Consider the following 16,690-nt stretch of genomic DNA (forward strand, 5'->3'; position numbering starts at 1 on the left):
CTTGCCTTGTAGCACAGACTTTAGTAAGTGTTGCGAGTGCAGCTCAAAGCTGACTGTGTTTGATGTTCCTCTGAGCTTAGACTCTATTGTTCCATTTTAGGAGTACCCGGCCAGGCCACAAGGTAACCTGCGGATCGAAGTTCTTCCTTGTACAGAGCACCCATGCTTGTCAGAAGCACCGACATCCTCCCCGTTGACTCTGGTTGATCGTGAGGCACACCCTTCGGTAAGTGTACTTGAGTACTGTAGTGGTAGGGTGTAGGGCCATTACGGATGAGTGGAAAGAGACAGGAAGAGCTAGGAGAAGGACAGCGCCCCGAAGGGCCTGAAAGGCTTACATTGCCCGCGCGTGGGCCGCGAGGTGCCGGGAACCCCGACGAAAGAAAGAGACGTCACACCAGCTCGGAGTTTTCGTGAAGACTGTTTCATTTACAATATGTACATCAATCCAGAGACAGCGCGTACCGCTGTCAAGCATGTGGCGCCATCTCGTAGTAACAATACAAACCATGACTTCTTGCGCCATCTAGTTTGTTGATGGCACACTACAAGTACTGCATTCAATTCCAGAATATTTGATTGTCTGTGAAAGTTGCGACAAAACTGATTGCCGGAACCTTTTGTAACTCTATTGCAGACTGCAAACGTCGATCACCAGCACCACACGCTCCGTGGCGACTCGGATGCTGTGCTCCCCAACGGTCATCCCGACAGCGAAGGGCATGACAGCACGGTGGTTTCAGATTCAGCCTACGCTGCGAACCACACCTTGGTAGGCATCGTTTTCATTGCCAGAGTGCAGGCAGCCATGTTTGATGCTTGTTTGAGCTTACACTTTGTCTTTGCATGCCTGACTCTGAACTACAGGTCGTGCAGGCTACAGTTCCTTCTCAAATGCTCCACCCTTGCTCGCCAGCCCCGTCGATTCTAGCTCATTGTGAGGCACACCCTTCGGTAAGTATACCTGAGTACTGCAATAAATTCCAGAACATGTACATGTCTCTGAAAGTTGCGACAGAACTGATTGCTGAAACCTTTTGTAACTCTATTGCAGGCTGCGAACGTCGATCACCAGCACTACAGGCTCCGCGACGACTTGTATACTGTGCTCCCCAACGATCGTCCCGACAGCGAAGGGGATGACAGCACGGTGGTTTCATATTCAGCCTACGCTGCGAACCACACCTTGGTAGGCATTGTTTTCATTGCCAGAGTGCAGGCAGCCATGTTTGATGCTTGTTTGAGCTTACACTTTGTTTTTGCATGCCTGACTCTGTACTACAGGACGTGCAGGCGGCAGTTCCTTTTGGAATGCTTCAACCTTGCTCGCCAGCCTCGTCGATTCTAGCTCATTGTGAGGCATACACTTCGGTAAGTGTACCCGAGTACTGCAATAAATTCCAGAAAATGTGTATGTCTGTAAAAGTTGCGACAGAACTGACTGCCGAAACCTTTTGTAACTCTATTGCAGACTGCAAACGTCGATCACCAGCACCACACGCTCCGTGGCGACTCGGATGCTGTGCTCCCCAACGGTCATCGCGAGAGCGAAGGGGATGACAGCACGGCGATATCATATTCAGCTTGCGCTGTGGACCACACCTTGGTAGGCATCGTTTTCATTGCCAGAGTGCAGGCAGCCATGTTTGATGCTTGTTTGAGCTTACACTTTGTCTTTGCATGCCTGACTCTGAACTACAGGTCGTGCAGGCTACAGTTCCTTCTCAAATGCTCCACCCTTGCTGGCCAGCCCCGTCGATTCTAGCTCATTGTGAGGCACACCCTTCGGTAAGTATACCTGAGTACTGCAATAAATTCCAGAGCATGTACATGTCTGTGAAAGTTGCAACAGAACTGATTGCCGAAACCTTTTGTAACTCTATTGCAGGCTGCGAACGTCGATCACCAACACTACACGCTCCGCGACGACTCGGATACTGTGCTCCCCAACGGTCATCCCGGCAGCGAAGGGCATGACAGCACGGTGGTTTCAGATTCAGCCTACGCTGCGAACCACACCTTGGTAGGCATCGTTTTCATTGCCAGAGTGCAGGCAGCCATGTTTGATGCTTGTTCGAGCTTACACTTTGTCTTTGCATGCCTGACTCTGTACTACAGGACGTGGAGGCGGCAGTTCCTTCTCAAATGCTCCACCCTTGCTCGCCAGCCCCGTCGATTCTAGCTCATTGTGAGGCACACCCTTCGGTAAGTATACCTGAGTACTGCAATAAATTCCAGAACATGTACATGTCTGTGAAAGTTGCAACAGAACTGATTGCCGAAACCTTTTGTAACTCTATTGCAGGCTGCGAACGTCGATCACCAACACCACATGCTCTGCAGTGATTCTCATGCTGTGCCCCTGAACGGCCATCTCGACAGCAAAGGCGACGACTGCGTGGGAATGTCATCTTCAGCCCACGCTGCGGACCAGACTTTGGTAGGCTTTGCTTTTATGGCCAGAGTGAAGACAGTATAGTGAAATAACACTTTAACCGCCAGGGTATCTGCCATGCTACAATATTTTCCAAATGCAGCTTTTGAATGTGCTATCGCGATACATTCAAGTACGAACAACGGAGCGCGTGGCTTTCGGTACGTGCTCCGCAGCCTGGCGACGGGCCAGCGAAGGTTGGGTACGAGGTTTCTAATCTAATTCTAATATGCCTTGAGCATCGCTTGGTGTGTCAGCACTTTAACTTGTTGTGCCGTGGCACTGGGGGCCTGTCCGCGCTAAATAACTGTATATAGGGGTGAACAGGCCACAGCACCGAAGCACGATAAGTCGGTGCTCACACACCGTGCGGTGTTCAAGGCATATTAGAATTAAATTAGAATCCTCGCACCCAACTTTTGCTGGCCCGTCGCCAGGCTATGCAGCATGTAACGAAAGCCATGCGCTCTGCTGTTCGTATTTGAATGTATCACAATAGTACATACCTACCGTAACATCCCGACTCAACGCCCACCCCGAGTCATCGCCCACCCCACTTTTTAGACGAAATATCAGTTTTCTAAAAAAAAAAAACACAGTCTTCGCCCTTCCCTACAGAATACCGAACCGCTGATCATGACATCGGTGAACACCCATCCTTCCGTGGTCCCCAAGGTGGAAAAACGGTCGTGACAATGAAATCTAGAGAGATAACAGAAGCTTTCTTTGTTCACAACTATGAGCAAGTATGAAAACCCCGACCGCAGACTCGGAGATCAAAGACCACGAACCGAAAAAATTAAATAAAATGAAGCTAACGGAACGAACATTTTGTTTTGTTCGGAAATAAAAGAAAGCTCATTTCTTCCCGGAAAGCACCATACTGCAAATGGCCAAGTGCAGCAAACACTCATTGTCCCAGAATGTAAACATCTGTAAAAAACAAAACAAAGCCAAAACGGAGAGTTTGACAAAACGAAGCCTTTTGTATTTAATTCCCACAGTAATGTCTCGTTCGACGGATTTGAAGACCGTGATAGGTGAAGCTCAGACACTCCCAAAGTTTGCGAAATATCCGAACTTTACACTATTGCCTTCCTCTCTTTGGCTGAAGCAGTGCGTTCTCCAAACTGTGCAGTAACATAGCTATCGGTCTGTGTCACACGCTTGCACGCAGGCACCACCAACACAGCAGGCTCTATAAACGTTTGCAAATATGGCGTCCCAGCTGGTGCCCCATGCAAATGCATAGGGCACCAGCACGTGCAGTATCCATGTGAACGTAGCTTTGGTAGGCTTGCGATTGCCCATGCTTGCTGGCATGAGCAAAGAAATGGCGGCGGCCAGCTGCCCTGCTTGAAATCGTCTATACTCCATCTTAGAAGTTGGCTTCAGTGCTGAGAAAGGAACGGGCGCGAGGGTCTGGTTTCAAAAACCGCTTTTTCTGCGCGACTGCTCCTGCAAGCAAAGCATTCTGCAGAACCACACTCTCGGGCACATGCCTTTGCCAACATTGAAGCCAAAAAGAGAGATGGAGTATACACCAACTCATGTATACAAACAAACCGGAGCGCCCCTAGCGGACGCCACCGGCGCCGCGCATGCGCGGTGGACGGTGGGCAAGAAGACCGCCGTCGCCCATAAACAAACCATTGAATTGCGTTGTTGTCGGAGTCAGTGGGAGTCTCCGTGCTCTTTTTCGCGTTGGAATTGTTGATTCTACGTCCTCCTGATAATGTCTGACTACTTCAGCGGCTTCAGCCAAATTAACGAGGCAAAACTTTGCGTGAATAATGTGACGTGCGGCGATTCATTTCACGTGGACGCCGCAGAAAGGGCGCTAAAGCCTGACTCCCACGATGAGATTCTGCTTGCTATTTTCAGTCGCGACGTCGCTCGAGCTGCAAAAGCGTGGGCCGTAGCTGCAAAGGTGGACGTTGATACTGAAAACCGCAAGTAGAATCGGGCATTACAAGTAGATCATGGCCACTAGTAACAATGATCAACATCTTTTGTATCTACTGTTTACACTTAGCCTACTTACCCCAACCAACCTTCAAAAGTGTTTTGAGGCCTGCAGTTAGTTCTTACCGCAATTACCGGGTCAACGTTTGGTTAACGGGCCGCTGTCGTTTGAACGAACTGACGACAAAAAGCAGACAAGTTTGAAAGAGCAGACGACAGTTCGAACGCATGCGCAATGGAGTGCGGGCAAAAAGCACCGCGTCCCGCGTCAACAAACCATTCGAATATCACGTTGTCGGCGTCTGTGCGAGTCTGCATACCCTTTTTCGAGTTGTAATTGTCAATTCTACATCCTCATATCAATGTCTTACCATTTTAGTCGCCTGAGCGATATTATCAAGGCTCGTTACGCCGCTAAACTTTGCATAAATAATTACGTGCGGCGATTCATTCGCATGGACGCCAAAACCACGATGAGATTCTTCTCGTTATTTTCGGTCGCGACGTCGCTCGTGCTGCAAAAGCGATGATCGACATCGATACTGAAATCGGAAGCGGGACAGACCAAGCGTAACAAGTTGGTGATGGCCACTGGTACCAATAATCAACATCTTGTATCTACTGTTTACACCGAGCCTATTTAAGTCTTTTGAGGCCTGCAATTACTTCTTATTGCAATCGCCGGGTCAAAGTTTGGTCTACGGGCCGGTTTTGTTTGAACAAGCAGACTACAAAAAGCAGACAAGTTTGAAAGAGCAGGCAGACGAAAGTTCGAACGATCAGGCGGCCGTGTGAATTTGAAGACGCACTGAACTCGTGGGTGGTCCGGACAACTCGACGGTTTTCTCTCGTTCATTTTGGAACAAAACATACATCTGGCGACCACAAAGTGTTGCCCGCACAAGCAATCGTAGTTCGACAGCGTCTGGTTTGCCCTTTTCACGGCTACTATCCACGTTCTCGGACGAACGGAGGGGGCAGAAGCACATGAAAACTGATCTTCAAACCTTTCCAGACACTCTTGGTACAGCCCCCGTCGCAGAATTTTGACGAGAAGGCAGGTTTTTTGTCTGGTTTCTTCCCAAAGGACACAGGAACGCATGTCTCGCTTGGCAACTTCTGCCCACCGCCCCAGACCGGAAGTGCGTCCAACGCGCCGCTAGCGCGGCGTGACGTAGGAGAGTTGAGTTCGTGTATAGACGTTTGCATACATGGCGTCCCCGCTGGTGCCCCAACCTTGTGCATGGGGCACCAGCACGTGCAGCCCGCATGAAGGTGGCTTTGGCAGGCTTGCAGTTGCACGTGCTTGCTGGCACGAGCGAAGAAATGGCGGCGGCCAGTTACCTTGCTTGAAACTGACTATAGAAGAAGTTTGCGAAAGAGGCAGCCCCCTTTCACAAGTTTGACGCCCGACACTTCACAAAAACGAACACGCTGCGATTTTTTTTCTTCTTTATGTTCCTTTACACATAGTTGCATGATTTTAGTTCAGGAGCATTGAATGGGCATGTTAGCACAAGCGGCATTTATGTGCTCGCCGCAATGTAAGGCACTCTTTCGGCCGCGGCCGTGCGAAGCACGTCCAATCTCTTTATTATGCATATCTAAGAGCGGATGGTAGGTTCTGTTTTATGCGGCACTGCTGTTTCTAGCATCTCGTTACGATGAGAAAAACAAAAGTTTTGAAGACGGTGTAACTCCAATCGAGCCATGCAAATGTGTGAAGAAAAAGGAGTATTCTGTTGCTTTCTTTTTCACTTTTTGCATTTAGACACCATGTCGCCGCCAATTCCACTTTTTCATGATTTTCGGGTGGTGGGCGTTGAGTCGGGGTATTACGGTATATCCTAACTAGAATGTTTGCCAAATGCAGATACTGAATTTTTGTCGATTTGGTCTATTATCACTAAGTAATATTCTGAGAGATGACCCATCCCCAAAGGATAGCCCATCCTAGTTTTTAGCATGATTTTTTCTTTTTTAATGAGTACACTTGGACCAAGTTTTGCACTCCGAAAGTTAGCCCAGACATTATTTTTATTTAACATGCACCCAAAGTTCGGTGGGCTATTTCTCGGGACATTATGGCACGCATGCAACTGCAGGGGCTACATTGCTGCTGCTTCCCAATATACAACACTCAATAATACTGACATTTAGGTTGCAGGAGTTGGCTGAACTGCAGCGGAAGTTGGCCCAGCAAGAGAATTATGTGACCCAGCTCAGGCACAAAGTCAGCCGTTTGCAGAAAACGAATAGTGCATTTTCTCAAAAAATGAAGAATGTCGCTGATGGCCTCCAAGCTGTGTTCACAGAAGATCAAATTCGTGCTCTCGACAGGAAGTCCAACCGTGGAAGTGCGTGGTCATCCGCTACGATAAAAAAGGGACTACATTTCACAACTACATTTCACATGTGGATCAACCGGTTACAACCTTCTACGTGCACAAGGACAACCCCTGCCGGCTGAGCGTACCCTTCGAAGCCACATTCAAGGAATAAAGTTTGAGCCTGGCGTTCTGGGCGAGGTGTTCGACCTCATGAAGGTTAAAATAGCCAACTTCCATGCACAAGAAAAGAAATGTGTTCTGATGCTTGATGAAATGCGGCTTCACGATAAAGTTGAGTATGACCCCAGCACACAGAGTTCCTGCGGCTTCACAACGTTGGGAGGAACCCAGCCTACATCTGCTGAGGGATCTCCTCAGGCATCCATTCAGGGATCTGCTCAGCCATCTGCTCAGGCATCTGCTCAGGCATCTGCTCAGGCATCTGCCCAGGCATCTGCCCAGGGACCTGCTCAGGCATGTGCTAAGGAACCTGCTCCTACATTGGCGACCCACTGCTTGGTCTTCATGATTGGAGGGGTGTCTACGCGATGGAAACAAGTAGTGGCCTACCACTTTACAGAAGCTTCATTTGGTGGCCCTGATTGTGCAGGTGTCGTCAGGGATATCGTCCGACGATGCACAGCCATTGGATTGGACGTTGTTGCCGTGACAAGTGACATGGGGTCGGGCAACCGGGCCATGTGGAAAGAATTCGGCATCATTGCTGGCAGATACTGCAAGGTTTCCTCCAGCACGCCCCATCCAGATGATCCGTCAAAGAGGATGTTTTTCCTTGCCGATGTTCCGCACATCATCAAAAATCTGAGGAACCATCTGTGTCGATCCCAGCAGGTAGTCCTTCCACAAGACATTGTTGATAAGTTCAACTTGCCATCACAGGTTGTCCATCTGTGGCCTGTGAAGGAACTTCTAGCACACGACAGGAAGAATGTTTTTAAACTGGCTTCTCATCTTACGGACACGCACCTGGTGCAAGGGCATTTTGACAAAATGAAGGTCAGTTATGCTGTTGACCTAATGAGCCACAGGACCGCATGTGCCATTGAGGAGCTGGTAAGAGAAGGCAAAATCAGTCATCAAGCCCTGACAACCGCCTGGTTTTTCAAGATGGTCAACAGATGGTTTGATCTAATGTGCAGTCGGCACCCTGGAATGGCGCTCAGTTTGATTAGGCCGGAGAAACACAACGAAGCTGTAGCATTTCTAGAGTTTTTCATGGACCTCTTCCTGAGGGTGAAGATAGGAGATGGCGCTTGGAAGCCTGTACAGACAGGGGTGCTGATAAGTACCAGGAGCATTTTGGGAATCCAACATACTCTCCTGCATGATGACAAGTACACCTTCGTTCTGACCAGCCGCTTCACTCAAGATAGCCTCGAGAACCTGTTTTCTGTTGTTCGAGGAAGGAACCCGATTCCTACACCCTATCAGTGCAAAGTTGCTCTTCGCATCATTAGTGTGTCGCAGTACTTGAAGACTCCTGCACACACCAGTTACTCCGTCGACGATGGAGCCTTCTTCTTGGCCGACTACCGTACTGCCACTCCTCAAGAGGTGAGGGAGCTGGTGGAAGGCACCTGTGAAGCTGATCCGGAAGAGGACCTCGTGATGCCAAGCACTGAAAAAAGTGCATTTCTGTACTTGGCAGGCTACCTTGCTGCCTCTGTCCTGAAGAACAACGTAACATGTGGATCTTGCAGACAAGCTGCTGTGGATCAGCAAAATACTGATGAAGCGGTGAAGTTTACACTTTCGAAGTGTTACAAGGACGGGGCACTCACTGTTCCAAGCAAGGGCCTGACTGCGTTACTGCAGGTGTCTGAGGCAGTATTCAGACGAAATGAAGACATTCTTCATAAGCAGACGAACTGCACTGACAGGCTGGTAGATAAGATGACAAAGGCTACCGAGCATCTTCAGTTCCCAAACTGCCATCCTATCAAAATGCATCTACTTCGAAGGTTCACTATGTTGCGTATTAGGATCTACCTCAAGGAAGTAAGTAGGTGTGAGCACCAGAAGCAGAAGAAGGCACTGGAGTCGAGAAAATTTGCAAGTGCAAGTACTGCAAGGAAGTAGCTTCTTGGTATGACTTGTTTGTATGCCTTTTCATCTAGTGAGTCAAGAAGGAAGTGCCTTGACACCTCCTGCAAACAGTAGGATGCTTCACACAGTTGTTTAGTTGTTTCCAAGAATGTCAGCTGCAAGGATGCAGTACGTTTGTAAAAAGCATGACAGTTGACGTTATTAGGTGATTGCCATTTTTCATAATTTATTTTTGCCCCAATTAAACACTTTTAAACCACTAGGCACATGTCTTGGTTATGCCTTCGAATTTATGCATGTCACCATGTACATTTTGTACACTAAGGAGGCTTCTATGTTGCGGGGGAGGGGGGGGGGAGGGGGAGGGAGTGGGGGTGCGCGGTAGCGATTATGGGTAAGCGGGATTAATACCCCTGCGAAATCTGCATGCGGTTTGATTTACGTGTTTCAGCTGTCTTGGGTTTTGCACGGCGAAACTTTGCATACTTTATTCGTTTAGCGCTCCGTGTTTTTTTTAAAACTTGTTTTAGTTTACGATTATCAATGTTCCCTTACAATGCATGTGGGCTAATGTGATCTCAAGTTCCTTCTCTTTATTGATTTTTTTTTTTGCGCTTGGACTTTGCGGACGGTCTCGGGAGGCGTAGAATGCGTGAAAATAATGCTTTTTTTTTTTGTGATACTAGAAAGTACTCATTCCTCCTGTATGAACTATATATTTTTGTTATTATATGACGGTATTCTTCCAGTATGAAGTCTGTCATTTGATGCAACTCTAATATACATCACTCGGACGCCTAGACAGTACCTCATTTTTTGAACTGAGTTCGCTAGTTTTTGTCAAGATGACTATTAAGATGGTAATGTAGAGAACTTATGCTTATACACAGATACCTTACAGAAGAAAATCGAAATCTTTTCCATTGAAACTAATTTCCGAACTGGTACAAGGCAACCATATAATTCGACTCCCGCGTTCGCCGTGCTGATTGCGTCTTACAAATGCCCGGTGTCGGAAAAAATGAGCGCTTAAATTGAACCACGAAATCCACCACAATTGTTATAAGCTGAAATTTAATTGCACCCAATTGAGCGCTCATCTCGTCGATAAATATGGCCGTGGTACAATCGCACAGCGAAGTACATCAGTGGCATAAGCAAGCGAAAACGAAACACACGCGCGTCAAAACTGTCCTCGACAATCGCGCATGCGGTTAACGCCGGCGAGCCACTGCAAACGCTGAAAACGTCTCTAATAATGCTTGCGAAGTTCGCCGAATAGTCTGAGCGCACTCGATCTATTGCAACTCGTTTATTACAACGTATAAATTGCGTGAAAGAGGCGCCTCGCTACTTACACGGCCCTGCGCACGCTACGCGCCTCTGCCGAAGTAACACAAGATGGCGGATGCTCTTCGTTCGAAGCCGGCTAAATCTGGCGGGTCGCAAGCCCCGCCCAGTCGCCCAACTCTCCCAGTATAAAGGGCTCTGGCGCGGGGGTGTGCGGGCACTACGTCGAGTGGCGGACTCGACATACGGACCGGACAGCGACCCTGGACGACGACGTCCCCATGACGCGGTGTGGACGACCACCGCTGGGACTCGGCGAAGCTGCTATGGCAGCGGACTTCCCCCCGGCCTCGCTGTTGACCGCTCCCCAACCCGAAACCCCCCAAGGCAATGAGTGAGTGAATAAACCCTTTTGCCGAGAGCGAAGTAGTGAAGTGTCATATTCATCCGGAGACGGTTTGTGTGAATCGGAGCTAGAAGAAGCCCGCAATGTCTACAAATCCCGGTGCCCCCTCCAAATCCGTAGGCATCCCCTCCCAGAGGGTGGGACGGAGTTCCGTGACCCTTAAAATTACATGTTCTATAGTTTCCCATTCGCGGTTACATATGCCGCATCCAGTGTCTACTTCCTAGAATTTAACCCTATATGTTTTCCTTTTTAGCACCCCCGTTCTATCTTCAAGCAGCAATGAGCTCCCCAAATGATTATCATACAACGCCACTGCTGCTAACCACGCGGCCTAAGAACTTCAGTTCATCATAGGCGAAACCACACTTCGATGGCTTGAAAGTGAGGCCGGCGGTCTGTATGGCTTGGAGAACAGCTTGGAGTCGTAGCAAGTGCTCGTCGAAGTCGCTTGAAAACACTATGGCCTCGTCAGTGTATACAAGACCACACTGCCATTTTATTCCATCCAGTACAGTGTCCATGGCAAGCTAGAAAGTTGCTGGTGCCGTGCATAGCCCGAGGGGCATCACTTGAACTCGTACAGTCCACCGGGCGTGATGAAGGCCGTCTTCTCTCGGCCCTGTTCGTCAACTTCGACATGTCGGCAGCGGCTCTTCAGGTCCATTAATTAAAATATCGAGTATGGAGCAGCAGGTCTAGCGTGTCGTCTATGTGGTGGAGTGGGTAAACATAGTTCTTCGCCACCGCGTTCAGCTGCCGATAGTCCACGCACAACCTAAGCGTTCCGTCCTCCTTCTTAACCAGAACGATTGAAAAGGCCCACGTACTGTTTGAAGGTTGGATTATGTCGTCGTTCAGAATTTCTTGCACTTGCTCCTGGATGACCTCGCTTTCTCTTAGAGGGACCCGGTTTGGCTATTGATTCAGAGGGAGCGCGTCATACTCGTCAACGATGCGATGCTTCGCAACGGTGGCTTGGTGCACGTTCGACGACGTCACGAAGCAGTCGCTGTATACGGTGAAGAGGTTCCTCAGTTGCCGTCGTTTTGGGCCCTGAAGCTCAGAGTCAATATCGAGCTGCTCTGGCGACGTGCAGTCTTGCCGATACGGTGATGAATCTCCAGTAATCGCGGTGGTTTTGGCGTAGTTTCGGAGTTCCTTGACGTGACCCACAGCTGCACCTTTCTTGAGGTATTGCGTTTCTTGTCGGAAGTTGGTCACGAGGACAACAGTGCGCCTGTCCTCAAGTTCAACTACTCCTTTTGCGACGCCTATTCATAAGGATAGATAACTGGGCAATTTAATAAGAGTTCGTGTTGAAAAACAACGCGACTGAGACGAGGACAAAAAGACGAAGAGAACAGAAGACAAGCGCTGACTATGGTCTGGTTTGTTCATAGTGCATAAGGAAGAAAGACAATCAAATCAAAAACGTGGATTCGAATTCAAGTGATCAGGCGCAGAACATCTTCGACGAAACTGGTGATTGTCTCGTTTCCGCCCTGGGTCCTCATTTGAAAAGGTCCTCGGCCCTCTCTCTTCGATATTGGTTGGTGAATGTCCGTCTTTCGCGATTCTCCAACCAGTGCCTCGCCGTTCCTTCGAGCACGAAGTGAAGATTCTTCAGGCTGTGTTCTGCCATCCATCGGTTGTGATGGGCCACTCGCTCGCTCTACTGCAGCCAGAACTCGGTGTTTTCTTAAGGCTCGCGATGGAAGGCCGTGGCGTACGGGCAGCGACGTGTAGGACAACGAGTGGTGGAGTGGTCATCGTCGGGGTCTTCTTCTTTAGCCTTTGCGGCAGGAATCCGAATTACGGGAGTTGCCCTTTAAAACGGCGGCTTTTCCGGGTTTCGGAGTCTTTGGCGAAGGTAGCCTTCCGTGGTTGTGCACCTCACTTGGCCGGGTTGTTTTCAGAGGGGTACGCTTTGCGGGCATAGAATGCAATACCCCGCACCTCCACCAAAATGGCACAAATGACAAACGTTCAATTAAACGAACTTCGCTTAATTGAACAGACGTTCAATTAAACGAACTTCGTTCAATTGAAGAAGCGTTCAATTAAACGAACTTCGTTTAATTGAAACGTTCAACTGAACGAACAAAATAGAAAAATGGCTAGCGTCGCAAGCGTCGATAGGGGCGAAACAGCAGGGTCAAACGCTGGTGCGAGGCTGACTCCTGCTAGCCACGCAAAGCTCTTTATGTAGATGTGCGGGATCTGGAACATTCTGCGTAGAAGGTTAGACGCGTATAACATTGCAACCTCGCATACGCCAAAAGGGTTCTCTAATTTACCAGAACGCGACATTACAGAAACAAGAAAAAGGCGTATCCGCAGCCAGGCATCGAACCTCGGCTTCTCGCGTGGGGTTAAGCACGATGACCTTAAGGCCAAGGGCACGCTGCCTACATAGCCAGCTGCGCACGCGGCAATATTGAAGACCACATTGATGCTCTAAGCCGTTATCTTGCTACCATTGCACCTTTGTCGCGGCATCGCCAACCACAATTCCGCTTCCCCCGACGCTGGGGCTCTCGCTCCCGTTCTTTACAGCGCGCTTCCTCGAACACTAGTGAAGACGACTCTGCCTCGGGTGTACGTCGGTACCACCATACCTTCGGAAAAACTGCCCGTAAGTGCACCGTACCTTGCTCTACAGGGCGGCAAACTAGATGACCCTGCACGGTTGGCGGCAAGCGGCACCGATTGACAGGAAAGGCGTCTCTTACGTCGTAGAAAAGGTAGCCGGTCATGGCTTTCTTGTCGACACTAGAGCTAAGGTCAGCGTACTACCGGCGTCCTCGTTGGACCGACAAAGCAAGCAAGAGACCTTCCCGCTCAAGGCAATCAAAAATTCATCCAGTGTCACCTACATTCAGCAGTCTGTCACACCTAACCTCGGACTGCGCCGCATATATCGGTCACTCTTCATTGTTGCCGACATCAAGGAGGCTATCTTGGGAGCGGACTTTCTCAACTTTTACAACCCTGTTATAAACGTTCATTCATGGCGCATCATTGAGTTGACCACACATCGCTCTTTAAACGGTGTGATCTCAACCACCATGACGAGAGAAAGCCGCGTGTTTGCGCAGCGCTCAGACTAGAAGAAAATCCTCGTGAATTTTCCGAGCATTACAAGACCGCTCACCTCTCTGCGAACGGCGTGATCGCAACCACCATTACGACAGCAAATCGGGCGTTCTCTCGGTCGTCAGACTTGGAGAATAACCTTGCGAATTATCCGAACACTACGAGACCTCACATTGGAGTGTCGCCGATAACGCACACCTTTACTTACCAAATCGCTACCTCTGGCCCTCTAGTTTTCGCGCGACCCTGTCGACTGGCTGAAAAACACCTGGCAACCGCTCGTCGCGAGTTCTAGCACATGCTCAAACTTGGAATCGTTCATCCATCGTAAGGTAACTGTGCTTTAGCGCGTCACAAGGCCGTGAAGAAAGATCTCGGCGACTGGAGACCATGGTGCGATTATCTTGACTCGAACACCAAGACACAACCTGACAGATACCCGCTGCTTCGCATGCAGAACTTCACTCGAAATCTGGCTGGATGCCAGATCTTCTTCATGATCGACTTGGTGAATGCATACCACCAGCTTCTAGTGAAACCTGCAGACATCCCAAAGACCGCCATCGCTTCACCTTTTGGCCTCTTTGAACACGTGAGATTGTCATTTGACTTGTGTGATGCCGCCTAGGTTTTTCAACGCACCATCGGCGAGGACACCCGCGGTCCATCTTTTGTATTTGCTCACTTGGGCAATATCCTGGTCGCCAGCGCCTTGAAGACAGAACATGAGGAACACCTGAGTGCCAATTTCACCCGGCTCGACGACTACAGTTTGGTCATCAACCCCATGAAATGTATTTCGGCGTGAGGGTTGAGCAGAAATACTCAAATTGTATTTGGAAATACAAATACTGGGATACATTAAAACAGTAGCTAGATATACTGATACTAAAATATATCTGTAAAAATGTATCGCGATACGTATCGAAAATACATTTTAAATAGAAGCAAAAAGTCGTTGGACGTACAAATACAGGAATATATTTTAAGGAGGGCAGAAATACAAATAGAGGAATACTGATACTGCAATACATTTTTCACTTTTGTTTGAGACGCCAACTGAGATGAAGCTTGAAGTTTGAAGTGGAACTTTTTGATCCCCAAATTACTTTCCCTTTGGTATGGCACTTTGCCTTGAAGGCAGTGGCTTCGGACGAGGAGCAGTCTTTAAGGGGCTCAAAAAAACAAACAAAAAATTAACGTGCCATCAAGGACTGACTGCGGTATGCTTCCGTGTAATCCTGCCCATCTGACGTGGGATGCGAGAATACTTCGGCGTCTGAATAAATTCTATGTCACCGTGAATCCCATGAAAACGTCGCCACGCCCCTGTCCAATGAGGACGCCCATGTCAACATTGATCACATGATGTCCCGGTGAAATGAACTTGTATTCTTTATCTGTAGGTGTGGCCTTGAACATGCTAATGTACCACGCTGCTGCATGAAGGGACAATACGTATTTTCGTTGTAGGTTACATCGTTGCAGATCGTGCAGGCAGTGCCATTTAGAATTTTTGAAAATAGTGGACCACCCGAAGCATCCATGTCTTATCCTCGGTTACGGATGAAAACCGATACGGTGGCATCCCTTTTTTGAAGGTCCTTCTTGCCAACCCTCTGCCACCGACGCATGCCGGTGGCAGAGGCTTGACAGGGAAGCGGCCGACGGATGTCCACCGCTGTTCTCGGAATTGCCTTAAATGCCAACGTGTCAAGATCATCCGTCGCACCATTACAACAATTTCACCATTTCGCCCACCAAACTCTAGGTTCGCTCATGTTAACCTCGACTTAGTTGGAACTCTCCCTTCATACCCCGGTGCCTGTTATCCGCTGGCTTGCGTGGACCGGTTGGCGAGGTGGTCCGAGGCAATCAATGTCCCCAACATGACAATAGAGACAGTCGCGACATCCTTCCTCGACGGCTGACTGCCTTATTTCGGTTGTCCTACAGTCGTCACTACCAACACAGTACGGCCGTTTCGGTCCACTCTTTTCGCCGCTTTTGCCTTCACTCTGGGCGTCCAACACATTGCCAGCAACGCCTATCATCCGCCAGCTAACGGCATGGTGAAACGACTGCACTGGCAGTTGAAGGCAGCTCTCGCCATTAATGAGCCGAGCGAACGTTGGGCCGACCATCTCCACCTCGTCCTCCTAGGTTTTCGTTCGGCGCTCAAGGAAGACCTCGTCCTTTACGACAGTTGAGCTCTTCTATAGTGGCCCCATTGCACCTTTATGGATACTTTTTTCTCTCCAACCTCTCCCAACTCTCAGCACGAAAAAAGCAGCTATGTCGCAGACCTTCGAACTACCATCCTACAGCTGAGACCACTTCTTCCCGCTCCGATGGTTCTCAACACATCTTTATAAGCCAAGAGCTTGAGGCGTGCGCCCGCGTTTTCTTACGGCGCGATCTGATTCGTCAAACTCTCACACCAGCTTACGATGGACCTTTCAGAGTGCTGCATCGCCAGGTCAAGACCTACACTGTCGATATTAACGGTCATCGTGACGTTGTTGCTACAGACCGTGTAAAGTCGGATTACCTGGATACCGCTCTTTTTATATGCCTGCCTCTCCCAACCCTGACCCCTGCCACAATCGGCGTCTGCACCTAGGCCCAAGCGAATCACTTGCACCCCTCCGGCATGCATTGCTCTACAGAGGTAAGTCTTATAGCGACCCTCACCGTCAGCAAGATGAAGCAAAGGCGAGGCTCGCACTCGACGGGCACGTAAACGCAGTTCGAATCCTACTGCAGTATTTTCTGGTTGTTTCTATCCAGTTCCTACTTGCGCCTAACCAAGCTCAAGGTCAACTCTTTGTCCTCATGGTTGTGATATCAAGGCCGTGCTCTCAAGATCATGTAACACCCGTGCTTGAAGTTCAAGGTCGCGTTATGAAGTTCGCGTAACGCCCGTTGCTGAAGCAACAGGGGCTGAAGCGTAAGCGCCGGTTGCGCCAGTTCTCCTCGCGTGCGCGAGAAAGAGTCAAATAAGAAGTAAAGGGGGTGGAAGGACGAAAGAGAGTGGGGGATAGAGGGCGAGAAAAGAGGGAGAGACAGATTGTGAGGAAGAGGAATAGAGGGAGATGA

General features: G+C 49.2%; 1 protein-coding gene across 1 annotated transcript; it reads left to right on the plus strand.

Moving 5' to 3' along the window:
• The first annotated feature begins 562 nt into the window (after positions 1-562).
• On the plus strand, positions 563-6,781 carry LOC120850215. Its single transcript, XM_040222661.3, has 10 exons — positions 563-772; positions 868-954; positions 1,055-1,189; positions 1,285-1,371; positions 1,472-1,606; positions 1,702-1,788; positions 1,889-2,023; positions 2,105-2,205; positions 2,306-2,440; positions 6,560-6,781. Exons 2-8 carry the CDS (start codon positions 895-897, stop codon positions 2,180-2,182), a joined length of 717 nt encoding a protein of 238 aa, XP_040078595.1. The 5' UTR covers positions 563-772; positions 868-894; the 3' UTR covers positions 2,183-2,205; positions 2,306-2,440; positions 6,560-6,781.
• Positions 6,782-16,690: the final 9,909 nt, after the last annotated feature.

This window comes from Ixodes scapularis, unplaced genomic scaffold, assembly GCF_016920785.2.
Source record: "Ixodes scapularis isolate PalLabHiFi unplaced genomic scaffold, ASM1692078v2 PGA_scaffold2__306_contigs__length_199485367, whole genome shotgun sequence".
NCBI classification, from domain to species: domain Eukaryota; kingdom Metazoa; phylum Arthropoda; class Arachnida; order Ixodida; family Ixodidae; genus Ixodes; species Ixodes scapularis.